A 26172-nucleotide genomic window follows, 5' to 3' on the forward strand; every position below is an offset into this window, starting at 1 on the left:
GTTAGAAACACATGCATGAAAGAAAAAAACATTAAAATACATCAACATGATTCTTTCTAGCTCCATCCATTTCCCTGCAAATGCCATTATTTTGTCATTTCTAATGGCTGCATAATGAAAATGGTAAATTTAATAAGACATTCTCACTTTGTCCTTGAGTGTATGTAGTTAATGATTTCAGTGTAAATGCTATGGAGATGAAGACTGACCAGTATCTTTTGTTTTATTTTTCTTCTCAAGTCTAGTGCTCCACCACTTTGAGCCATAACTCCACTTCTTGGAGATAAGAGTCTCACAGGGACTTTCCTGCTTGGGCTGGCTTTGAACCATGATCCTCTGATCTCAGCCTCCTAAGCAGCTAGGATTACAGGTGTGAGCCACCAGTGCCCGGCGCCATGAGACTCTTATCTCCAGTAAGCCACCAGAAAACCAGAAGTGGTGCTGTGGCTCAAGTGGTAGAGCGCTAGCCTTGAGCTGAAGAGCTGAGGGACAGCACCCAGGTGAGAGTTCAAGCCCCACGATGGACCCCCCCAAAAAAACTTCAGTCAGATGCAGCTCAAAATGATGCTGTTGACTAAAGTGGTTTGGGGGCAGGGAAAACCTCCTTTTCTATAGTTAGGGATCAATTTTTAAAGGTTTTTACTCTTCTGACTGCTGCTGAAGTTCTACAGGAGATCACGATCTATATATACAAATTTTGAGGTATGGGTTACTACAGTTAGGTTACTACAGTTATGCAAAACCAGGGCAGAATTCTAAATCCTGAGACTGGTATTTCATAGTGTCCAAGAGCAGAGAAATGAATGGCATTTTCCTCACAGAATCCTTGCTTAATAGTTCGTTGGGAGAGTTTTTTTTCAAGATTTTACCTATAAAATATAGCCAAATCTAGTACTTCTACCGTCTCCTTGGAAGAGAGGGCAGGTGTGCCACAAAAAGCTCAGTACACACGATATGAAAATCTACTCATTGAGCCAGGCACTGGTGGCTCACACCTGTAATCTAGCTACTCAGGAGGCTGAGATCTGAGGACTGTGGTTCAAAGCCAGCCCAGGCAGGAAAGTCTGTGAGACTCTTATCTCAATAAACTACTAGAAAACTGAACGTGGTGCTGTGGCTCAAGAGGTAGAGAGCTAGCCTTGAGCTGAAGAGCTTTGAGTGCCCAAGGCTTAGAGGCCAAACCCCACAATTGACAAAATAAAAAACAAAACAAAACAAAACAAACCCACTCATTTCCACAAGCATTCCCATTGTCTCTCAATTAAGAATAGAGCATAATTTTGAGAAGGACTTTGTGTGCATAAATGTAAATTCCAGGAAAGGTATGGTGATTCATACTTGTAATTTCAGCTACTTGGGAAGGTGTAGGGGGGAAGCGCAAGGTCCAAAATCAGCTGGGTGAAATCCTGACACCCACCTGAAAAACAAACTAAAATAAACGAAAAGGGATGGGGATATGGTGTAAACAGTAAAGCACTTGAGTTCAGTGCTCAGCAACAATAGATAAATAAGTGAATTTTCCTTTGACTAAAAACTTGAGGAATTCAGTGTCAGAATCACCTCTTTGGTGATTCAGCCCCTGTGAGGCGACAATTGAGGAGGTACTACGTGACAGCCTCGGTGGCAAAGCATGAAAATCTTGGAAGTGGGTTAGGTGAGGAGGATCACTGCTGACCCCTTGTGCACATGTGTCAGCTGAGAGTCTTGGTGGCAGATGTGTGGGTGGAGGGACAGGCTGTAATCTCCATGTTCCTGTCCTTTTCCACAACAACTGGTTACTTTTATTGCCAGTGCCCAAGTGGCCATGAGAGTTTGCACCCCACGCAATACACCGGGCCTTCCTCTGTTAATATTAATGTGTGTGCGTAGCCATAGGCAACCTGCTGGACGTGATTGCCAGGCAGAGTTACCTCTCTCTCCACAGGGGCCTAGCTGGCTGACACCATTGCTTAGGCCCAGCAGCCTGTTTCTACTGTAACCCCAGACACAGACCTTTCCCCATGGCCATGGCCACTGAGTACATCACCCGAATGCTATGTCCACAATGTAAGTGCCGACCCAGAAAACCCTCAGATACATAGTCATGTAGAAGAAGTGTTTAATGTCAACTAGAGGTTGACAGGCTATCTCTCTCGGGATAGAGAGTAGCAAATTGCTCTCAGGACTGTGGAGGTAGATACTGTTAGTGTATCTTAGACTTGGCCAGAAAACCACACAGACATCCAGGTACAGAGAACAAAGGAAGGTTTATTGCTGGGAAAGGGGCTGGCAAGACCCCTTTTCACAAGGGAGAAGTGAGAAGAAGCACCGACTACTGTCTGAGGTGACCTATAGAACCTAGAAGGTTTAGGAGGGGCTCGAAGGGGCTAGGAGGCAGAGACCCTGGTGTGGACGAGAGGGCCACGGGCTTCATCATGGCAGACTGGGATTTATGGCTGCTGCCCAAATAGTAGATAAGGGCCTTGCAGCTGCCCAGACCTTGAAGGTCACTCTAAGGGGCTCTTGTTGCCCCAGAGAAGTGCCATTGCAAAGTAGAGGGGGTTGGAGCCTGATTATTTGCTGCCTTTACTACATGGGCCCAGAGTTGCCTAAGAAAGGAGCATGCTAAACCTGTGGAAAGGGGAAGGAGTGGACGAAGCTATGGGAAGGGAGCGCATTGGGCTAACAGATTTAGTGTCAGGAGTCTGAGAGCAGAAAAAGGGGCTGGGGCAGGAAATCTTCATAGTCACAGCTGGACACTGGAGATAGCAGACAGTGAGGGCAGACATTCTATAGCTAGCTTGTAGCCTTTTGCAGAGACAATGCATTCTATAGCTGGCACGTAGCAAAGTCAGTACATCTTACAGCTGTCAGGTAGCCAGGGAAAGCATCCTAGAGCAGAACAATACATTCTATAGCAGGCATCTTGCAACTATACACTAGAACCCACGTGTGACCAGGACTGGGCATCTGGACAACCTTGTTAACACAGCAGGGGCAGGCGGAATAGACAACTGTGGACAGACCTGGCTTGTGGATAACCCAGGGTGAAGGCTAGCAACCCAAAATAGGAGTAAGTGTACACAGTGACCCTCTCTTCTCCCTCAGCAGAACAAAGAGGGGGAAATGGCCTCACATCCAGCATCTTCAATGACAGCAGAGCAGCCTGAGTCACATCAGCTACCTATCCTCGTCTCAGTTACTCCTGGAGAGATGGGGATGCTTACAGCCACCATGAGTTAGTGACTCCCAAAAGCCAGACCTCAGCTGTTGTGCAGAAAGGAGAGCAGGGAAAAGGAGGGGGTACACCTAGGAGGAGGAGGCCAGAACACATCATCCTCTCTCTCCCCCCTGGCTACCCTCTGCCATGTACTCCAGCATTATTGTTGTTGTGTGGTTCTGGGGGAGGAATCTAGGTCCCTGAGTGTGCTAGGCAAGTGCTCTACCACTGAGCTATGGCCTCACTAAGATTTTTCTTCAGGAACACATGTTGAAATCTGAAAAAAAATATTTTTTCTGCTGCATTTATTCAGATAACCCCTACTCTGTGATCTAGGGTTGGGACTGTGGCTCAGTGGTAGAGCACCTACCTAGCAAGGGAAAGACCTGAGTTCAAATCCTAGTACCAAACACACACACACACACACACACACACACACACACACAGAGGCTAATCAAGGTTACCGAAAGTCTGTTTTGATTTGGTAGGGAGTTGAAGGTGTCCATACATGTTTGACTAACAAAAATCTGCTTGTAGACAAAGGGAGGAATAAGGAGGTGAAGTGTAGGGGAAATTGAGAGTGAGGGAGGTTTGGGGAAGAAATGATCCCCTAGTTATGGCCCAGTCAAGCACAGGGGAGACGGCAGGGGTGCGGGTGTACAAAACACTGCTGGACATGCTCTGGCAACTACCATCAAATCTGAATTTTTCGCCAAGACTATTGTGGGTATAGTTTTTTGTTTTTGTTTTTCCTGGAGGAACCTTAAAAACTGACAAATCCTGCTGTGAGTAGGTACAGAATAAAAACTTAGATTAGCCAGGTACCGGTGGCTATACTTGTCATTGTAGCTGACTCACGCCTGTAATCCTAGCTACTCAGGAGGCTGAGATCTAAGGATAACTGTTCAAAGCCAGCCCAGGCAGGAAAGTCCATGAGACGCTTATCTCCAATTAATCACCAAGAAAATCCAGGAGTAGAGCTGTGACTGAAGTGGTAGAGCACCATCCTTAAGAAAAAAATCTAAGGGATAATAACCAGTTCCTGAATTCAGGCACCAGTACCTGCTCATATACACAGACACACACAAAACAAAATACCCTCCGGTCACCTGAGAATGTGAAATAGTTTCAAGAAAGACTTGGCTAGGCTGATTAGGGATTCTCCAGCCAAAATTGCCATTATAGGAGTCCAATAGAAACTCACACTTCAGAACTCTCACATCAAAGGCTATGCATTAATCAGGTGGTATTTTTCTTTGTTTGTTGTTTTTGTTTTTGTGATAAATACATGAGAGAAACAATTTAATGGAGGAGAGATTCAAGATTCATTTGGCTCATGATTTCTAAGGTTTTAGCTGGCTCTATTTTTTTTTTTAATTTGGTCGTGAACTCTGGGCCTGGTCGCTGTCCCTCAGCTCTTCAGCTCAAGGATAGCACTCTACCACTTGAGCCACAGAACCACTTCTGGTTTTCTAGTGGTTTATTGGAGATAAGAGTTTCATGGACTTTCCTACCTGGGCTAGCTTTGAACCATGATCCTCTGTTCTCAGCCTCCTGAGTAGCTAGGATTACAGGCATGAGCCACCAGCGCCCAGCTTAGACCTCACCACGGAAGAGTCCATTTAGCTGTGAAGTCATCAATGGTTTAATCTTTGATGAAGTTAGCTCCCTCCTGATCCAATCACCTGTCAAAAGCATCACCAGCTTGGGGCGGAACCTGTGGGGATGACTTCACACCCAAACCAGTGAAGGTACAGAAGGCTGGGAGCAGTCGCAGGAAGCATGATCCCCGTGAGAAGAAGGTGATGGATCTCAGGGCCAGCGGGACAGTCATCAATTACACTTCCCACAGAGGTTAGAGCAGGCTTTGTCATGACAGCCACAGGTCTTGTGGCCTTGGAGGGAGCTGTTCCATTTTCTCTGTAGGTCAGAGTATGTCAGGTCCTGTCACTTCAGGGCCCCCCACACACACCATGAGGGGGTAGGGGGAGCCAAGAGAATCCAGAAAGACAGAAAGAGGAATGGCCATGGAAAGATGGCAGAAACGAGGTCAGGCCAAGGCTTTGTTCTCAAGCTTGCCCTTCCATCTCAGTCGCTGTTTTGGGTCCAAGTTGACCCCTTTCTGTTGAAAGATTAGTCAGGGATGGGACCATCCAGATGAAGTGCATGCATGTGAAACCATAAACATCTCAATCTGAGGCAAAAGAAACTCCTGGCTGGGCTTTAGGGACTCAGATCTAGGACCAAACATACCTTATACTTGTGTGAGATCGCACGCAAATTAGACACCTCCTCTGGGCCTCAGCTTTCTTGGCTTTGATTGGGAATGTTACCACTTGCTCCACTTCCTACTTCATGCAGATTTGAGGACGTGTTGGTTGAAACAGAGGACTGTAGAGTTACTATGCCCAGATTGACTCATGAGAGCCCCCCTCCTTCTCCAAAGGAAGGGGTGAGTTGTTACCAGGGTAGCTGGTAGTAGACACTGCTGTGGTGTCCAGTTCTGTGGATGATGGGATAGAGCCATGCATGGGCTCTTTTGCCTCTACCACCAGGCGAAGTAATTGTCCCTGATTCTTACTCCCCAGTGTCTTCCAAAATGAATTTTCTAACCTGCTTCTCAGAGGCAAGAATTCTCTGCATACAATGGGGGTAGGGGGCGTTGAAAGGAGTGTTCCTTAAACAATGAAGGCATAGAGGCCCCAGTGAAAATATCACATGCATGTATAGTGCACATGTGTATGCATGCACATGCACATGTGATGTTGTGTTATTCCTCAGGCTGAGGTCTCAGTGTCCTCAAGGGGTCTAACAAGTCTACCAAGAAGCAGGAGTGGAAGTCATGTAAGCAAGCCCTAGAGAATTCTCCCCTTCTCCCCCCCTCCAGTCTCCTTAACAGATTTCTGGACTCAGTCCTACTGGCTTCCTGCATACAGTAGGGACCCACCGTGCTTGTTTGTGGTTTTACTTTCCTTTTACTCTGCACAGGGTGTTCTGGTGTTGATGGTGACTAACATATTCTCTGTTTGGTCTGCTCCAATGACCTTGCATCACAGCAGCAACCCAGAAAAGGCAGCTTACCAGGAAAGTGAAACTCACATGCTGCATGCTTTTCTAATAGCATGTCTCCAAGGAAAGAGCCTGGCTGCAGTGGGGACAGTTTAATTTCCTGTGGTGAGGTCAGACAGCACGAGGTCTACCTCATCCTGCCACCTACCACCTACTATTTTGTGACTGTGACCAAATACCTGAGAAAAATGGCTTAGAGGGAGGAACATGTATTGTGGCTCATGGTTTCAGAGGGTTCTGCCCATGGTCACTAGCTCTGTGTTTTCTGAGGCAGACTGACCATCATGGAGGCTGGAATGTGTAGTAGAGGAGCTTCTTCTATGGTGAACAGGAAGTAGAGAGCAAGGAAGGGTCTGGGGATCAGGAACAAACGTACAGTTTCTCCAACTAGGCCCCACCTCCTAAAGCTCCCCAAACCTCCCAAAATAGCACCACACACGACCTGTGGGATTTATGGTTCTCCACAGTGTCCTTAGACTCTGCTTCCTGTCTGCCATGAGGTGAACAGCTTCTTCCATCACAAACTCCTGCTGCCACGATCCTCTGCCTCACCATGGGCCTTCAAGGACCATGCATGCACTTAAATCTCTGAGACCATGAAATAAAACAAATCGTGTGTGTATGTGTGTGTGTGTGTGTGTGTGTGTATCTGTCTGTGTGTGTGTATGTATCTGCCTATGTCTGTTTCTGTGAGTGCTTGCCAGTACTTGGGCTTAAACTCAGGGTCTTATGCTCTCACTTAGCTTTTTCCACTCAAGTCTGGGGCTCTACCACTTGAGGCTCACCCCAATTCCAACATTTTGTTGGTTAATCAGAGATAAGGGTTTCTCAGATATATCTGCCCAAGCTGGCTTTGAACCTGGATCCTGACTCCTGAGTAGCTAGGATTATAGGTAAACCATTGGAATCTTGTTATTTTTCCTCATTTTAAGTTATTTCTGGTAAATAGTTTATTACAGCAACCAAAAAAGTTAAAGGATTAAAAAACAGTTCAAATGCCAGGTGCCAGTGGCGCATGATTGTAATGTTAGCAATTTAGGAGGCTGAGGTATGAGGATCATGGTTTGAGGTCAACCCTAGAAGGAAAGTCCATGAGATGCTTATCTTGTTAATCATCACACACACACACACACACACACACACACAAAACCAAGCCGGGCATCAATAACTCACACCTGTAATCCTAACTACTCAGGAGGCTGAGATCTGAGGATCACAGTTCAGCCAGCCTGGTCAGGAAAGTCCGAGAGACTCTTATCTCCAATAAACCACCAGAAAACTAGAAGCGGCACTATGGCTCAAGTAGTAGAGCACTCACCTTGAGTTGAAGAGCTGAGGGATAAGGCCCAGGCCCAAAGTTCAAGCCCCATGACTGACAAAAACAAACAAACAAAAAAACAGAAGTGGAGCTGGGGCTCAAGTGGTGACGTGCTAGTCTTGGGCTTAAAAGCTCAGGGACAGTGTCTAGGCCATGGGTTTAAGCCCTAGGACCAGCACCAAACAAAATAAAACGTCAAAACCTTCATTTAAAAAATTTTATTACTATAAATTGTACAAATTGGAATTCATTGTGATATTTATAACACACATACAATTTACTTTGATCAAATTCACCCTGAATTGTGGTGTTTTGAGGTCCTTAGTGAAAGCCAGGTCCCTGATACCCAGGCCCTTAACACTCGGCCTAGCGTAATTTGGGACCTTTTCTGGGAGATGCCATACTTTGAATACTTTAAGGAAAGCGTATGATTCTTACAGATTGCCAGCAAGAAAATTATCTTATTTCTTCTCTCCAGATAAAGAAACAGGCTCGCGGAAGTCCTGTCACATGCCCCCCAGGTAAGGCTCGCGGAAGTCCTGTCACATGCCCCCCAGGTAAGGCTCGCGGAAGTCCTGTCACATGCCCCCCAGGTAAGGCTCGCGGAAGTCCTGTCACATGCCCCCCAGGTAAGGTCCCGTGTGGTTGACAGAAAGGAATTTCTGCTGCAGGAAGTTAGCTGGTGGTGTCCAGCCTGACATCCTGACCCCCAAGCTGGTGACAAGGTGGGCAGAGGGCCATTTGTGGAGAAACCCACCATTATAATTTTTATCTCAATGCATATCAATCCTTTTCTTTAACTCCCCCCAAGAAATGTCTCTAGGGGTAGGGGAGGACAACAAATCAGTAGGCAGAGCCTCCAGGCAGTCACCAAAACCCAGGGTGGCAAGGGCAAAGTCTGGCTGGAACCTAAGGGCTGGAAACATTGAACCATCTGTGCAGGCTTAGTTGAATAGAGCCCCTGAGCCTGAGGGCCTGGGACCCCATCAAGCCTCTCTGCATGTTCAGGGGTGTTCCTAACATTCTACTTCCCACTCAGCCCAGAAATCATGACAAAAGAACTATACAAGACCATCTTGACTCTGCTATCTCAGAGATTGGCAAGGAAGTGACAATGACACCAGTGCAGCTGTGTCCAATGCCTGATGTCCCTGGGACCTCACAGCTCTGCTAAGTCATCAAGATCACTTCCTGGGATCCAGCCACCTTCGTTATCTCCCTGCTTCTGGCTTCCACACCTGGGGGTGATGGGCACCCGTGACTCACACCTGTAATCCTAGCTACTCAGGAGGCTGAGATCTGAGGATGGCAATGTGAAGCCAGCTCAAGCAAAAAAGTCTGTGCAACTCTTCCCTCCAATTCACTACCAAAAAAAAAACTGGACATGGAAGTGTGGCTCAAGTAGAGTACCAGCCTCAAGTGAAAAAGCTAAGGGAGAGCGCTCTGGCCTATGGCCCAAGCTTCCGAATCAGAACAAAAACCAAAAAGAAGAAGACACATTTTTTAAAAAGCCACCTAGGGGCTACAGGGCTTCCAGCAGACATGGAGAGACCCTTGTATTTCCTCAGCTGTACGATGAGAAATCTGAACACAGCACCCCACAGGGGTACATTCCAACATAGGCAGAAAGAGAGGGTTCTTCTGCTCTACCATACTGGTCCCGGCCTGAGCCTGAGGGAAAGTCCAGAAGCAGCCAGACCCTGGCTCCCCTCTCGCTGCTATTGCTGCTGATCGGTGCCGCGAAGGAGGGAAGAGGTGCACCTCCCACGGTCAGGCTCAGAGCAAGGCCCCATCTGCCACTCACATGGGAAGCCTTCTCCGCCTATGAGCCTTCCTCAGTCCTCACCAGGGCCACCTCCCCAATCTGCCACCGACACACAGGGCATTTGGCCGTGTCCCTGAAGACTCGCTGGGCACAGGAGCTGCAGAAGTGTGAGTGGCCGCAGGGAACAAGACGGGTATTGGCAGCATTGTGGAAGCAGATGACACACTCCTCTCCTGGTGTGGCTGTGAAAGGAGACACCACAGAAGTCAGGGGCACAAAGGGCACGAGGTGCTCTCTACTCATTATCCGACCAGCCTGGAGAAGTGCACAAGTTCTAAAGAACAGAACCTCATGAGAAAACATTCAGTAAGTAATCAAGAAAAAAAAAAAAAAGGGTGAAGAGATAGGCTACTCAGGAGGCTGAGATCTGAGGATGGAGGTTCTGTGTCAACATGGCAGAAAAGTCCTTAAGACTCTTACCTGCAATTAACTACCAAAAGGCTGGAAGTGGAGCTGTGGCTCAAGTGGTAGAGCACTAGCTTTGAGCAAAAGAGCACAGACACAGTGTCCATGCCCTGAGTTCAAGCCCCAGGACTTGTGCGTGCATGCACACACGCGTGTGCACACACACACACAGAGGAAGAAAACTGTATACACAATAGTCTTGCTTATTTGAACTTTTGTTTTTCACAGTTTCAGCTACTTGAAGTCTGGAAATATTAAATGGAAAATTCCAGAAAAACGTCATGAGTTTTATTTTTTATTTTTATTTTTTTGGGTCTGGTCATGGGGCCTGAACTCTGGGCCTGGGTGCTGTCCCTCAGCTCTTCAGTTCAAGGCTAGCAGTCTACCACTTGAGTCACAGCGCCACTTCCGGCTTTTTATTTTCTGCTTATGTGGTGCTGAGGAATCGAACCCAGGGCCACATGCATGCAAGGCAAGCACTTTACCACTGAGCCACCTTCCCAGCCCCATCATGAGTTTTAAATAGTTGTTATTGCATTGCAACATTGTCCTATTTTATTCTTGGTTGTGGTCAATCTCTTACTATGTGTAACTTATAAATTTAACTTCATCTTAAGTATGTGTGTCTAGAGAAAACATAACATCTAGAATTATCCAGGCTTTTGGGCATCTGAACATCTTGAACATCTTGAAATGTATACACCAAGGATAGAGGGTTTTATGTGTGCATATTTGTATATGTACAAGTGGTGTATACACACGTAACAAAACTCTAACTTAGAGAAAAGGAAAACAAAGTCCAGACATTTCCCCATGTACACAAATGTATATGCACAGAACTAAAAAACCTGGGACATGGTGAAACCCTGTGGTACAATTAATACAGACTTAAAAGGTCCTGAGTCCAAACCCCAATACAAAAGTAAAGAAATAAAAAGAAAAACCAAGTACTGACAAGAAAGTAAAACAGACTCTGTGAAGAGGGTCAATGTCAATGGGAGAAGGGAGGTGAAGGGAGAGGGTGAATATGGTCAAAGTAGCTCATTTGCATGTGTGAGAATAGAACAAGGAAACTTGTTGAAATTGTGTTAGAAGGGGGAGGGGCAAACGTTTGTGTGGAAATGTCACAACTAACCTTCCCCTTCTTGTATAATGAATGTACACTAACAACAAATCTCAAAAATTATATCAGGAGAAAATCCACCCAAGAGATAATGGGTGATTTCAGTGTTTCTTCTTCATTTCATAATCTTGTTTTTATTTATTTTATTTATTTGTCGGTCATGAGTCTTGCACTCTGGGCCTGGGCGCTGTCCCTGAGCTCTTTAGCTCAAGGCTAGCGCTCTTTCACTTGAGCCACAGCGCCACTTCCAGTTTTCAAGTGGTTTATTGGAGACAAGAGTCTCACGGACTTTCCTGCTGGGGCTGGCTTTGAACTGCAACCCTCAGATCTCAGCCTCCTGAGCAGCTAGGATTTTAGTCTTATTTTTATTTGGCAGAACCTCTTTTGGGGCTTGCACTCTGAGCACTGTCCCTGAGCTCTTCAGCTTAAGGCTAGTGCTCTACTACTTTTAGCCACAGGGCCACTTCTGGTTTTCTGGTGGTTAACTGGAGATAAGAATCTCATGGACTTTCCTGCCCAGGCTGGCTTTGATCCCAATCCTCAGATTATGGGCATGAGCCAACAATTTTTTTTTTTTTTTTGGTGGGTCGTGGGGCTTGAACTCTGGGCCTGGGCGCTGTCCCTCAGCTCTTCAACTCAAGGCTAGCACTCTACCTCTCTTGAGCCACAGCGCCATTTCCGGTTTCTGAGTGGTCTATTGGAGATAAGAGTTTCACAGACTTTCCTGCCCCAGCTGGCTTTGAACCTCAAACTGCAATCCTTAGATCTCAGCCTCCTGAGTAGCTAGGATTATAGGTGTGAGCCACTGGTGCCCGACCTTCACGGCAGAATCTTAGCTAATCAGGAGACTGAGATCTGAGGATGGAGGTCCAAAGCCACACTAGGTAGGAAAGACTGAGACTCTTATCTCCAATTAAGCCCCCAAACAGCCAGACATGAAGCTTTGGTAGAATACCTAGCTTTGAGCAAAAGAAGCTTAGGGAGCGCACACGGCCCTGAGTTCAAGCCTCAGAACCACCCCCCACCCCCCAAAATACAGTCTGTTTATGCTCTTACAGAGTTCTAGAAGGCAGAACTGTTACATTGCTTTTAGGTTTCTAGAAGGTGGAGTCAAGTCTTCTGGTCCAAAGCCTGTAGGACTCCTAACGAGGAGACCCAGAAAGATGACTTTGAACTTGGCCTTCCCCCTACTCTCAACTCCACTCCTGATCACTGTGGTCCCAAGGAGTGCACTCACCTTTGAGATCAGGCCCAGCATCCTCACTGGAGACCAAGGGTGTGGCTGGATCTAAGGCAGAGAGGGAGGCTCAGGTCAAGGGCAGCCTCTCCAGTCTCCCGTCCACCCTGGCACTGCAGCAAGCACCCACCCCCCTTTCTTCTCTAGGTTAATTTGGGGGGCTCCTTGCGGCTGAAATGCCCTGTCCCAGCCTTTCCCCAGCTTCCCCGGTCTGACAAGTCGTGGGACCTGGATTCCTCCTCCTAAGCCTCGCTCCCCTCCCTACTTTGCTTTACTGCCACTGTCCCTGGAAACTCGCAGCCCTGGCTAGCTCCCTAACCTGCTTATGCTTCAAAATCACCCGGGGGGGGGGCAGGAAAACACATGCTAGGTGCCACCCTTCATGTATGGAACCAGGGCCTCCGAGGATACAGGAGGATGAGAGATGCACCCATCCACCTAGGGTGCTCCTGACTCCTTAGAAGTCCATTCTCCGCTGGCTAGCTAGAGGATAGTTCGTGTTTCAGCACCCACGGACTACCTTACCCACCAAGGCAGGCAGTCTGGAGAACCTCTAGCTCTCACACTTGGCTTCCTTTTCTTACCATCGCTGTACCTCACCAACTCCTACTCAGACTACAAAGCCCAACCCACATGTTTCCTCCTTGGTGAATCGTAATCAGCTTTTAAGCACATGTTGGGGTGCTTGGTCTTATCATCTCTGAGGGACAAGGCTGTCCTCCCAATGTCTCGTGCTTAACCATCTACAGCCTCCATTGTCTATCCTCACCGTCAGTCCTGCCCCCAAAACCCGACCCAGCCGCCACTCAGCCCCCGCAGGGTTAAGGTCTTACCCAGCAGCTCGATGGCCTTGGTGGTCCCGTACACGTCCATCACCGCCCAGAGCGGGGCGCCCATGAGCACGTCTTTGCGCAGCAGGAGCGGGCGGCCGGCGTTGACCTTGGCGTAGAGCCAGCCCCGGCGGTTCACCCAGAAGCAGACCACGTTCCCGGCGCGCACGCAGCCCTCCGGCAGCAGGGACGCCCACGTCGGGCTCTGCTCCTCCAGGTCCGGGCACACGAAGGGCGGCAGGCTGGGCGCGGACAGGCTGGCGGGGTCCAGGCGCGTGAAGCCCACGCGGAGGCCGCCGCACCAGCCGCCCTCCTGGCGCAGCACGCGCAGCGCCACGCGCTCGCCGGGCCACACCGGCCGCTGGCTGAACACGATGCCGTCGTGGAACGTGGCGCCCCGGTGCGCCGTGCACCCCAGCGGGCCCAGCTGCACCTGCGCGCCGCGGGCGTCCTCGTGGAAGCGCAGCGCTTCTCCCGGCGCCTCCGCCTCCTCGGTGGCTGCGGTAGCTGCGGAGGACGCGGGGCGCGTCAGCGCGGGCACCCCGGACGCTCCCGGGGGCTCCTCAGCGGCCTCCCAGCACCCCAAGGTCGCCAGCACCCTGAGCCACCGTGGCCTCTCCTGAGGAACCATTTCTACCCCCCCCCCTGCTCCCACCACCCCGACCACCCGGGCCCCCTGCAGTCCTCACCCCAGGACACCCCCACCCCTGCGGACACCTGCTCCGCAGGGCCCACGGCTTGCCCAGGTCTGATGGTCACTTCCCCAAACATTAGTTCCTCTCCCAGGACGAAGGGAAAACGAAAGGGCCGCGCCTGTCCCCGCCCAGTCTAACCTCAGTTCCGGTGCTGAGGTTATTACTAGTTATTACGACTAAAACCGAAAAAGCAGGCCAAGCTCACACCTGTAAGTCTAGCTACTCAGGAGAACGCGATCTGGAGATCATGGTTCGAAGCCAGCCCCAGCATTCAAATCAGAGACTTGTAGCTCCAATTAATGAACAAAAAGCTAGAAGTGGAGGGCTGGCTCAAGTGGGAGAGCGCCAGTTTTGGACTAAGAAGCTAAGGGTCAGTGCCGAGGCTCTGAGTACAAAAATAAAATAATAATCACAGCAAAAAAAGGACTGGGAGCAGCTCAGGTGCTAGGGTAGCTCCCTAGCAAGCAAGAAGCTCTTGAGTTCAAACTGCAGTACACACACACACACACACACACACACACACACACACACACCAGGCTTAGTTAGGTATCTGTATTTAGATGTTTATAATATGCACATATATCCTTAAGGACCTAGAACTAGCTGGAAGGAGCTGGGCTAACTGTAGTCTGCTTGGCAGATGGCCCTAAGATGTCTGAGATTCCTGGCTTTTCTGATCGGCGATTTTCCCCACAGGGAGCCTGCAACTCATGAAGGCCAGGGTGATTTCCCAGTGCTAGCACAAAAATGGGTCTCAGCAGCTCCCTGGAACATAGTGATATAAGCTGGAGAAGGGGTCAAGGTCAGCCTGGATGTGACCTTGAATTGGGTCCAGCCAAGGCCTAGAGTGGACTTTTGGAACCAGGGGACTTCCCATCAGTGACCATTTGGCAACCAGAAAGGAAAGTTCCCTTCTGTGCAGCCCTTCCTTTTAGTCTTAGCCTAGAGGAAGCTGGTGGAGCTTCCTGTCCCAGAGCCTTTGCTTCCCCCTTTCAGAGTCACACTGCGCTGTGGTCTTGCTCTCTCAAATCTGATGTTGGCTGACTGCTGCTGAAAGGAGATGAACTTCATCTGAACTTGAGCCAGACCCAAGCCAAGCTCCCACCCCAAAATCTGCTCACTTCCCCAGCACACTCTCTGACCACACACACACACACACACACACACACACACACGCACACCTGCCCGCTGTCCAGCAGAGGCAGGGAGGGGACTCAATCTGCTCATGCACAGGGACATCTTTAAGGTCATTTTTAGTCCAGGCCTGACCTCCCCAGGCTGCAGATAAGTTTGAAAAGTCCTCTAGTTCCAAAGTCCACTCTTAAACTTGGTTGGACCCAACTCAGGATTCCTTTCCTGATAAATTAGGGCCCCCGTGTCTCTCCCCATCAGACAGCCATGTCGGCCAGATCCAGGCTCCTCCAGGCCATACCTCACCCAGGGAGGCCCTGAGTGAGCATACCTGGGCTGGAGCAACCCCAAGGGCCCTGACATTAAGAAACCCATCCTACCTAGCCACGCACTGGTGGCTCATACCTGTAATCCTAGCTACTCAGGAGACCTGAGGATCATGGTTCAAAGCCAGCCTGGGCAGAAAAGTCCCTGTGAGACTTTTATCTCCAATTAACTACTCAAAAACAAAAACAAAACTCAGAAGTGGTGCTGTGACTCAAAATGGTAGAGCCTTGAGCACAAAGAGCTCAGAGATAGTGCCGAGGCCCAGAATTCAAGACCCACAGCCAACAACATCCACAAAAGAAACCCATTCTTGTGCTCACTACTGAGTGGCTGGGGCATCCAAATATTGACCAAGGCATCAGGCCGCATCTGACAGCTGGATTCTAGTCCTGCCCTGCTGCTGACCCACGCTGGTCTCTGCTTTCTGGGGCTCAGCTTCCTTATGCACAGGTGGAGTGGTGACTCTGGAATCTGGGCTTCTGCCTGGGGAGCCTGAAGGTGAGGTAGTCACTGGCCACCTGGGCAGGTACATCTGATATCCACTTCTCTCTCAGTGGGTCACTGTTTGCCCCTAAGGTGCAGACTAGAGAGACCCCTGGAGGAGGCTTAGTAAGGGATTAGAGCAGTGGGCCTGTGCAAAGGTTGGACACTGGAGACAGTGAACAGCATGGACAGCCTCTGCTATGCAATCCTGTTGCTTCCTGAGAGACCAGGAGGACCCTCTTGAGAATGGGCAAGCAGAGAGCCCTGGGACAATAGCCATCAGGGACAGCACTAAGGATGAAATAGGGGGTGTCTCAGCCTGACCCAGTACAGACCCATCGAAAAAGTCTGTCCTTGTTGGGTCAGGGAACTAGAGACTGGTCCTCTGAGCTCCATGGGCCCAAGTAGTCAGCAGAGACAAGATGGAGTCTACCCACCCCATCTCTATGTCCTGGATAGTTGAGAACAGAGGTAACTCCTGACAGAGAAGGTAAGAAGGGGAGGTTGGTTCAGTGCCCCACCCTCCTTCTGGAGAGGGGCCAGGAGACAGGCTGTCTAGGAGGGAGATGGGGAAACTCCCTGAAAATGGCCTCTGTGGTCACATGAGTCCCTCATCAGGAAGGGAGGCCCTGGGGTCCCCAGGGGGAACAGATCTTGACTTTGATTAGAGCTTGAGTTGGCAAGAGACCATCCCTGCTGAGGAGCCCTCGCAGCAATCTGTGGGAGCTTTATTCTTTGTCACCCCAATTAATGGAAGGGAGCTGAGGGGACCCTCTGCTGCCTAGGCCCCTAGCTTCCAGGGTACCTGTACGCCCTTCTCCTAGCTCAGTGTTTGGGCTTCACTCACCATCTTAGGCATGAGCCCCCTGGTCACTGCTTGAGTGTGGCCTATGTAAGGGGTTGTCACAGCCAGGACAGTGAAAGGCTCTTTGGGGCTCAGTGTCTCTGCGCGCACTCTCCTGTCCCGTTGTGTTGGTCATTCACTGCACAAGACCTAAGTTGAGTGGGACTGAAACTACCTTCGCTGTGTTAGCCCAGTGAGGACTTTAGGACTTTGTTTACCTCCAGGGGCTCCGTCTCCTCCTTTGCACAGGGCTCCACCTCCTTGTGTTCAGAGCTGGGCCAAAAAAATGGACACTACTTTCATTTTCCTCGGCTTCTCCCAGGACCTTGCAGAGGTCCTCTACCCTTTCACTTGGCTGCCTGGTACGTCTACTCCTGGGACAGGGAGTGGCAGAGGTGGCCAAAGGCTGAGCAGGCCTGTCCCAGCCAGCTGGGTTGGCACAGGGTTCAGAGTTTTCTCCCACCCTGAGGTGCTCATTCTCATCATGGGCTCCATTTTCCAGGCCAGATCTTGAGGCTCCATGAGGCAGAGTGGCCTTCCTAAGGAGGGACTTCCTTGATCACCACACCAGCTTCCCATGCTCTTCACTGCTGCCGTGAGCAGAGACACATGTCAGACTGAACAAGGACCTACCCAGGCTACCAGGAAGTTCAGGGAACCAAAGTTATATCCTCTGTGATGTCCCCACCCCTGGATAGGTGGTGTCAACTGACAGAATCTTTGCATAAGGTTCTTGGAACTTAAAAGGCACACGGTCAATGGCCTGTTCCACGAAGGGCCCCCGAGATCATTGTCACCACCCCTCCAGCCATGAAAGCTTTGGGGGCTTAGACACCCACTAAATCCTTTGTACTTATCTCCCTCCTTGCAGGGAAAGACAGAAGTTATCTGCCTTCCCAGTCATAAGGCAAATCCCAGACTCAGCATCTTGTGCATGAGTGCACACACACACACACACATACACATACACAAATGCACATGAACACACACACACACACACACACACAGAGTAACCTTTATGTAACTGCCACCTCCCTGCCTGGGTTCCAAGCAGTTGCCACAGCAGAAGTATGTCTGAATTCAGCCTGCCTCTGGTGTGTGAGGCTTTGTGAGCAGGGGCTCAGGCTCTGGCTCTGACTGGGAGGCAGGTACCGAGTGGCACAGTCCAAATCCCTGGGGATAAGAACAAAAACAAAGACACCTGGCTCTCACTGGGCACAGGTGGATCATATTTGTAAGCATAGCTATTCAGGAGGCTGAGATCTGAGGATTACAGTTCAAAGCCAGCCCAGGCAGAAAAGTTCCCGAGTGACTTTTATCACCAATTAACCACTCAACAATCACAAGTGGTACCGAGGCAGAGCGCTAGCCATGAGCAAAAGAGCTTGAGGACAGCACCCAGGCTCTGAGTTCAAGCCACATGACTGACAACAGAGGGGGGAAAAAAGAAAAAGAAAGAAACCTTTTTCTCACTGGATACTGGTGGCTCATGCCTGTATCCTAGCTACTCAAGAGATGATATCTGAGAGTTGCAGTTTGAAGCTTAGCCTGTAGGAAAGTCTGTGAGACTCTCATCTCCAATTAAATCACCCAAAAGTTGGGAGTGGGTTTGTAGCTCAAGTGGTAGAACACTAGCCTTGAGTACAAAAGCTCAGGGACCACACCCAGGCCCAGAGTTCAAGCCATACAACCTGCGTACACGTGCGCACGCGTGTGCACGCGCGTGCACGCACACACACACACACACACACAACCAAAACACCTGGTTCCTAGCTGACAGTGTGGGGTGGTGATAGAGCCAGGTCTTGGTTGAATCACCAACACCCTCCCTCAAAAAAAAAAAAAAGAAAAATGTGGTTCTCCAACTCCTAGGTCACCTGTCACATAGGTCTTCAGAATCTCTATGATTGATCACCCTTTAGGTTTGTACATTCTGGTAACCCTGGAAGCCACAGAGTGGATGGCATTATCCCAGGCTTCAGAGGCTAGGAAACTGAGGCTCAAGGATACAGTGACTTGCTCATGATCCAACAGCAAAGCTGGAACCCCTTGCTTTCTACCAGGCCCCCTACTGAAGGGGCCTGCCTCAGACACTATCTGTGTACAGGATCTGAGAAGCGGAGAGGCTATATGATTTGTTTGTTTGTTTTGTTTTGTTTTGTAGCATTATGGAGATCCTGGGCCTGAGTCACCAGCTTCTGTGGCACTTGTGTAGAGACAGGAAGCTCGCTATCATACAGGCAGCCATGGCAGAAGACATTTCTGGGCCTTATGCCACTGACCACACCTTTACCTCCCAAAGCTCCTACCACAGCAGCCTCTGTTCCTCATGCCGGTGAATCGGGAGCCAAGCTCAGGGCATGCAGGTGGTCTACTTACTGGCCTTGGAGCTGAAGTGGGCACCCATCAGCCTGGGGTCCTTGGGCACAGATCCCTGGGTCTGGAGGAAATTGTCTGGTGAAGGAGTGGTCAGGTTTCTGAAGACTCAGGTCCCCTTTTTATGGGCTGCAGATCATATTACAGGGTTGATGATTAATTTGTGTTGTTGTCAAGCATTACCATATCCAGGGAATTTCCTGATCACTTCTCTTGGCTTGCAGAAGACCTGAGGCAGCTGGCTGGCTCGAGAATAAGGAAGCAGAACGGGGGAAAGAGCCTGAGAGTTTTAAAGTAGTCTTCTTTCTGACTTCTGATTCCTTTCTTAACATGGCTGCGCATTGTAATTGCCCAGGGTGTGTTATTAATGACTTGTACTCACACCTGCCCCAAAAAACTCTGGTTCCACTGGCCTGGGGTGGGGCTCAGATATTAGAGGTTTATAAAGGAATCCTGATATCAGGGCATGGTGGCTCATACTTATAATCCCAGCTAGCGGGGGAGGCAGATTTGGGGACTATTGTGGTTCAAGGCTGGCCAGACCCCTTCCCAATTCAATACATTTGGGCATAGTACCTATGATCCCAGCTATTTGGGAGGTAGAAGTAGGAGGATGGTAGTCTAAGGTTTGGTTGGCCCTGGGGAAAATACTAGACCCTACCTGAAAATAAAGTAAAAAAGGGCTGGAGGTGTAGTTCAAGTGGTAGAAAGCCCGTTTAGTAAGTGTGAAGCCCTGAGTTCAAATTCCAGTACCATAAAGAAGAATAACAGCATTTTGGTAACTTCAGGGTGGCTCCAGAATTCCAAAGGTGAATATTCCTGTTTCAGATCTTAGCCTACTGAAGGTGCTAAGTGAAGTGGATTGAACTGAATGAGCTGCAGTTATGTTTGTTCGGGGTCTCTCAGCTGACAAAAGGGAAAAAGGGTGACTGTTCCCCCACAGGCTGGAGCTGGGATTCCGTTGTTCAGAATCCATCCTGTAAGACAGTAGGTCATATCAGAGGCCTAGGTTTCTAGGTGTTCTCTCTAGAAATAAGATCTCTACCCCCCTTTCCAAAGGAAAACTGAGGCTCATTGGGATAAAGGGATTCTAAGATACATTTGAATCTCCTGGGGTCATACTAAAAGCAGATAAACTCAGAAGGTCTGAGATCCTGCTGAGGTCTTGGATACTCACCGAGTTTTTTTTTTTTTCACTCATGGCTGGGGCTCTACCACTTGAGCCATTCTGTCTGATATTTTGCTAGCTAATTGGAGATGGAGTCTCTTGGACTTTTTCTGTTTAATTTGGCTTTCAGCCACGATCCTCCAGGTCTCAGCCTTCTAGCATGAGCCACTGACAGCTGGGAAGAATCTGTGTTTCTAACTGGGGGCTCTAGGAACCCCACTGTAGATAGCAAAGCTGAAATTAGTTTGGAGCTTGTGAAGATCCCAGCCCAGGCTAAGATGTTCTGGAGACCTCAAATCAAGGCCACGATCAGTAACTGCTCTGAACTTACTAAGGGATGGGTTTGGTTGCTTTTTGGTTTGTCTGCAGTACTCACATTTGAACTCAGGGCCTTGTTTTCTAGGCAGCCGTCATACCCCTGAGCCAAACCTTTAGGTCTGATTTTCACTAGTTTTGTTTTTTTTTAGAATAAGGTCTTATGAGGGACAAAGACTGAACAAGTGCAGCAGTTGTACTCACTATACATGATATTAATAATGAACTATACAACTTGTGGACAGGGACAGGAGGGAAAAATTGGGAGACAGTGAGGGAAGAAATGTACTCATTACCTGACTTAGGCAACGTAACTCCTCTGTACATCACCTTTATGATAATAATAAAAATTAAAGAAAAAAGACAGTTGGGTGCCAGTGACTCATGCCTATAATCCTAGCTACTCAGAAGGCTGAGATCTGAGGATTGCAGTTCAAAGCCAGACTAGGAAAGAAAATCCATAAGATTCTTATCTCCAATAAACTACTCAAAAAAAAAAAACTGGAAGTGGCACTGTGGCTCAAGTGGTAGAGTGCTAGCCTTGAGCACAAAGAGGCTCAGGAATAGTACCCAGGCCCTGAGTTCAAGCCCCAGGATTTGCTTCTAGCCTGGGCATGGCTGAATGCAATTACCTAGTTTTAGTTTCCTTTCATCACTGGGATCCCCAGCAAACACCACTCATCCAGCTTCCTCCTGTGGAGAGGGACTTCCCTGGCAGTCTGGCATGGATTCTTGATCCTCCAGTTCTCAGCCTTCGAAGTAGCTAGGGACTACAGATGTGAGCCACCAACACCAAACTTGTTTGTTTGTTTTTCCTTATGGTGCTAAGGTGCTAAATACAGGTTATGCAAGTACTCTGCCACTGAGATACATCTGCCACTAAAGACACAAAAGGATAAATAACCCTAGGTCTGGTGCCTGTGGGTAACTGGCAATGGTGGTATCCCAGGTTGGGCTGGGAGGTTAACTACAGTGAAAGAGAATGGGAATTTGTAGACTCCGTTTCTGCTGTTGCGTAGACTGGGCAGTGCTCTTCCACTGCCTGGACTCTAGTGTCCCCAGGTTTACAACAGGGAGCCAGGATGAGCCGGTCCCTTCTATTCCACATGGTATGGCTGTGGTCTTGGTGAGAGGGAAGTGGGTGACAACATCCTGGTCCTGGTTTCCTCCCAAAACACTGCTGCAACCCTGCACCTTATCTCCCATGCCATGCCTTCCAACAACACTGGGTTTCTGCAACACAGTAGCAGTCTGCCAAATGCCAGAGCAAATGATAGAGTCAATGTCAATCATGGGAACCTAAGGCTGATGGTGTGTGTGTGTGTGTGTGTGTGTGTGTGTGTGTGTGTGTACACACGCGTGCACGCATACACACATGCTAATACTGGGGCTTGAACTCAGGGCCTGGATCCTACCTTTTAGCTTTTTTACTCAAGGCTAGTTCTCTACCACTTGAGCCACAGCTCCACTTTTGACTTCTGGCTGGTTATGTGGAGATAAATCTCACAGACTTTCCTGCCTAGGCTAGCTTCAAACCATGTCATTAGAGCTCAGTCTCCTCAGTAGCTAGGATTAAAGGTATCAGCCAGCAGAACCCACTGGCTGATGGTTCTTTATGGTTCCAACAGGCCAAATGTCCTTATCCCCATTCATGGACCTGGCTGTCCCAGTCTGAGGGCCACGGTACCCCTCCCCCATACGTCCATACCTCCCCCATATACCATGGAAGCCCTACCCGCATTTGGGCAGTGCTGATCCCTCCCCGTTCCTCCCCTGCCTGGCTCTACCTATAGCATTGGCTGCTTTGAGTGGTTCCCAAGAGCTGGAGCCAAGAGTAGCCGTTGATAAACCACATTCCCAAGGAAGAGATATGCATGGCATCTTATCAGGAATCGGGTTTGTGGTTTCAGCCTATCTGGAAAGTTACTGGGCAAGTTGTGGCTGTCAGGTGGCACAAAGCTAATCTGCAGGGCCCCGGTAGGGGGTGGGCACTGCTGCCTGCTCATGTCAACATCCATCAGACCAGAATGCCAAGCTGATCACAGCATTCTCACCCATGTGAATTTTGTGTGGATGTGGCAGTACTAGGGCTTCAGCACACTAGGGCTTGGGTGCTGTCTCTTTGCTTTGTTTTTTGGCTACAGGTTGGCAATCTATCACTTGAGCCACCAATCCACTTCTGTTTTTTAGGGTGTGTGTGTGTGTGTGTGTGTGTGTGTGTGTGTGTGTGTGTGTGTGTGTGTGTGTTTGTTGGTTAATTGGAGAGATTAGAATCTCATGGACTTTTCCTGCTTGGGTTGGCTTCAAACCAGAATCCTTAGTTCTTAGCCTCTTGAGTAGTTAGGACTACAAGTGTGAACATGTAAACATATTGCCCATGTGAACTTATTTAAGGAACTGACAGCCACCTATCTATGACACCTAAGCATTTATGAAACAGCAGAGCCAGAAAGTCATCTTTCTCCTTCTTTCAACCTTCTTCCCTGAATGTAATCAAAATCCCTACCAACATCCACACCTCTGAAGGCAGGAATGGGGAAGACTAAACAAACAGGCCTGGCTCTGCTCTCCATCTACCACCAGCTATTAGTTCTTATACCCCTTTATCCAAGCACACTTCGTGTGTGTGTGTGTGTGTGTGTGTGTGTGTGTGTGTGTGGTAGTTCTGGGGCTCAAACTAAGGACCTGGGTGCTATCCCTGACTTTTTTGCTCAAGGCTAGTGTTCTACCACTTAAGCCATAGCTCCACTTTCAGCCTTTTTTTTTTTTTTGGTAGTTTATTGGAGATAAGAGTTGGGCTGGCTTCAAACCATGATCCTCAGCTCTCAACCTCCTGCATAACTAGGATTATAGGAGTTACCTACTGGCACCCGGCCCAAACACACTTGATATCACAGTGGGTCTGCTTGTATTTCCCCCTTTCTTTAGATCTTCATTTTGTAAGGCTCTCAGATTTCATAAAACTTGAGCTGCATACTTTATGATTCACACCTACTCGGGAACCTGAGAGGTAGGATTGTGGCTTGAAGCTAGCCTGAGCAGGAAAGTCTTAAATTCTAATCTCCAGTTAACCACCAAAAAGCCAGAAGTAGAGCTGTGGCTCAAATGGTAGACTGCTAGCCTTGAATAAAAAAGCTCAGTGACAATGCCAGGCCCTGAGTTTGAGCTCCAGGATTGGCACACATACACACACGAGTGCTCATGGATTGGCACACACACACACACACACACACACACACACACCTTAATCAAATGCACGTTTATTTTCTCTTCTTAATATTACCTAAGTAGTGGAAGTCCCAGTCATGAACCTGGTGCTGAGTGAGGAGTTACCATACTTTTCTTCCCTGTAAGACACCTCTGTTGAAAGACCAGTAGTATATGAATTTGAGGATCCTCATGGCAACTCTTCTGAAAAGTTTCTATTTCTTGTCATCATTCCTACTTCACAGTGGGGAAAAGTGAAGCACAGGAAGCAAAGCAGCTCTCTCATGATCACAAGGTAGGTAGTCATAGAACCAGCATCCAGCCCAAGCCTGTGGTTCAGGAGCTCATGAGGTCACTGCCATGCTGTGCCTCTCTGTAGCAACTCAGTCAGGGCACCTGGCACCGTATCACCATCTGTTTGTTATTCCTTAAGGTCTCCCCCACTGGACTAGGCTCATGCATAGTAGGAGCTCTGCAGGTAATGGCTGACTGGTGCTTGAGTATGTACTGGAAGTCATCCCAGAGGGTTCCTCTCCTCTCCAGCAAAGGTGGTGCCTGGCAAATTGGGGTTGAAGTTTTGTTCCCAGATGAGTGGCATGGCACTTGGCTCTGTGAGATAGGACAGGCTTGGGACTGGAACAGTTACCAGGTGGCCTCTGCTGGCTGTGGTTGGTACTGCAGGATGTGCTGGGCCTCTGGGAGCTTTCAAAAACAAAAAAGAGGTGGTGAAGCTTGGCGTGGTGGCTCTCACCTGTAATCCTAACTACTTAGAAGGCTGAGATCTGAGGATGGCCATTCAAAGCCAGGCCAGGCAGGAAAGTCTATGAGACTCCTATCTCCAATAAACCACCAGAAAAAACCGGAAGTGGAGCCGTGGCTCAAAGTGGTAGCACCCTAGCCTTGAGCAGAAAAGCTTAGGGACAGCACCCAGGCCTTGAGCTCAAGCCCCATGACTGAGAGAGAGAGAGAGAGAGAGAGAGAGAGAGAGAAGCTGAGGCTTCTAAGTACTCTACAACCCCTAAGCCCCCTCCTCGGGATGGGCTTCCTGCCTCTTGGGAACCCTCAGAAGCAAGGGTTCCTGACTAAGTCAGGCCCAGGCCCTGTCATTACAAAGTGTTTCTGTGTGGCCATCGCTTTGATGCCTCCAAGATCTAACAAGAAGCTGGACAGGGGGGAAGCTGTAGGCTCCTTGCCCATGCTGGCTTGTGGATGAGCTGGGGCCTGTTATCATCCCAGCTCTTGAAGGTCCTGTGGCTCTCAGGGCCCTTGGACAACTACTGTACTTTGCTTGCCTGAATTCATCTGTTTTTGCCTGCCCCTTCTCCCAGGGCTGAAATCAGGGAGTGAAGGATGGGAGGATTATGCCAGAAAACCCAACCCTTTGATCAACCAGGACTATAGCAAGTGTTTGTCAGGACTAAATAAGATGTCATAATGGCTGTTTCAAATTTGACTATCCAGGCCCAAGCATGGTGATTCATCCCTTTAATTCTAGCTAGTCAGGAGATAGCAGAAAGATTAAAAAAAATTTTTTTTGGGGGGGGGGTTCGGTCGTGGGCCTGAACTCTGGGCTTGTGCGCTGTCCCTCAGGTCTTCAGCTCAAGGCTAGCGCTCTACCACTTGAGCCACAGCGCCACTTCCGGCTTTTTTCCCCTGCTTATGTGATGCTGAGGAATCAAACCCAGGGCCTCATGCATGCAAGGCAAGCTCTCTACCACTGAGCCACCTTCCCAGCCCAGAAAGATCACATTTTGAGGCTATCTTGGACAAAAAGTGATCAAGAGATTACAAGGGAACTCTATGCAGTAGGGCATGTCAGTCATCCCAGGTACAGGTACATGAATAGAAAGAACATGCTCTAGGATGTCCCCAAACAAAACCTTGGGACCCTATTTGAAAAATAATATCATGGCTCAAGTAGTAGAACACTTGTTTAGCTAACACAAAGCCCTGAGTCCAAACTTGAGTACCACCAACAAAATAAAAAAGTCAGATGTGAAGCAAGAGGTAGTTGGTGTATGCCTGTAATCTCAGCACTCATGATGGAGAGAGGAAAGAGCATAAGTTTGAGGCTACTTTGATCTAGATAGAAGGATCCTACCAAGGGAATTAATTAATATTTTTGGAAAAATCACATCTGTATTAAACACAAACAGATATGTCTTGTCATTACTACTGAAACAATATAGTTTAACAATTATTTACATAGCACAAGGTGATTTAATGTTTATGAAAGGATATTATGTATATATAAAACATAAATAATAGTTCTTTTGGTCAGGCACTAGTGGCTCACACCTGTAATTCTAGCAACTCAGGAGGCTGAGAGCTGAGGATCATGGCTTGGAGCCAACATGGGTAGTTTGTGAGATTCCTATCTCCAATTAATCACTAAAAAAGCCAGAAGTGGAGCTGTGGCTCTAGTAGTAGAGTGATAGCTTTGGGCTGAAAAAGTTTAGGGAGATGGGGCTGGGAAGGTGGCTCAGTGGTAGAGCACTTGCCTTGCATGCATGAGGCCCTGGGTTTGATTCCTCACCACCACATAAGCAAAAAGAAAAAAGCCGGAAGTGGCACTGTGGCTCAAGTGGTAGAGCGCTAGCCTTGAGCTGAAGAGCTGAGG

At 48.7% G+C, this 26172-nt stretch overlaps 1 protein-coding gene across 1 annotated transcript; it reads right to left on the reverse strand.

Annotated features, from left to right (window-relative positions):
* Positions 1-8954: 8954 nt before the first annotated feature.
* On the reverse strand, positions 8955-18910 carry Neurl3 (neuralized E3 ubiquitin protein ligase 3). Its single transcript, XM_013019769.1, has 4 exons — positions 18866-18910; positions 13010-13513; positions 12177-12227; positions 8955-9593 (listed from the first exon to the last, which is right to left on the reverse strand). The coding sequence occupies exons 1-4, from the start codon at positions 18891-18893 to the stop codon at positions 9409-9411; spliced, it is 768 nt and encodes a 255-aa protein (XP_012875223.1). The 5' UTR covers positions 18894-18910; the 3' UTR covers positions 8955-9408.
* Between the last annotated feature and the right edge of the window lie 7262 nt (positions 18911-26172).

Source organism: Dipodomys ordii, unplaced genomic scaffold (assembly GCF_000151885.1).
Source record: "Dipodomys ordii isolate 6190 unplaced genomic scaffold, Dord_2.0 Scaffold47, whole genome shotgun sequence".
Taxonomy (NCBI): domain Eukaryota; kingdom Metazoa; phylum Chordata; class Mammalia; order Rodentia; family Heteromyidae; genus Dipodomys; species Dipodomys ordii.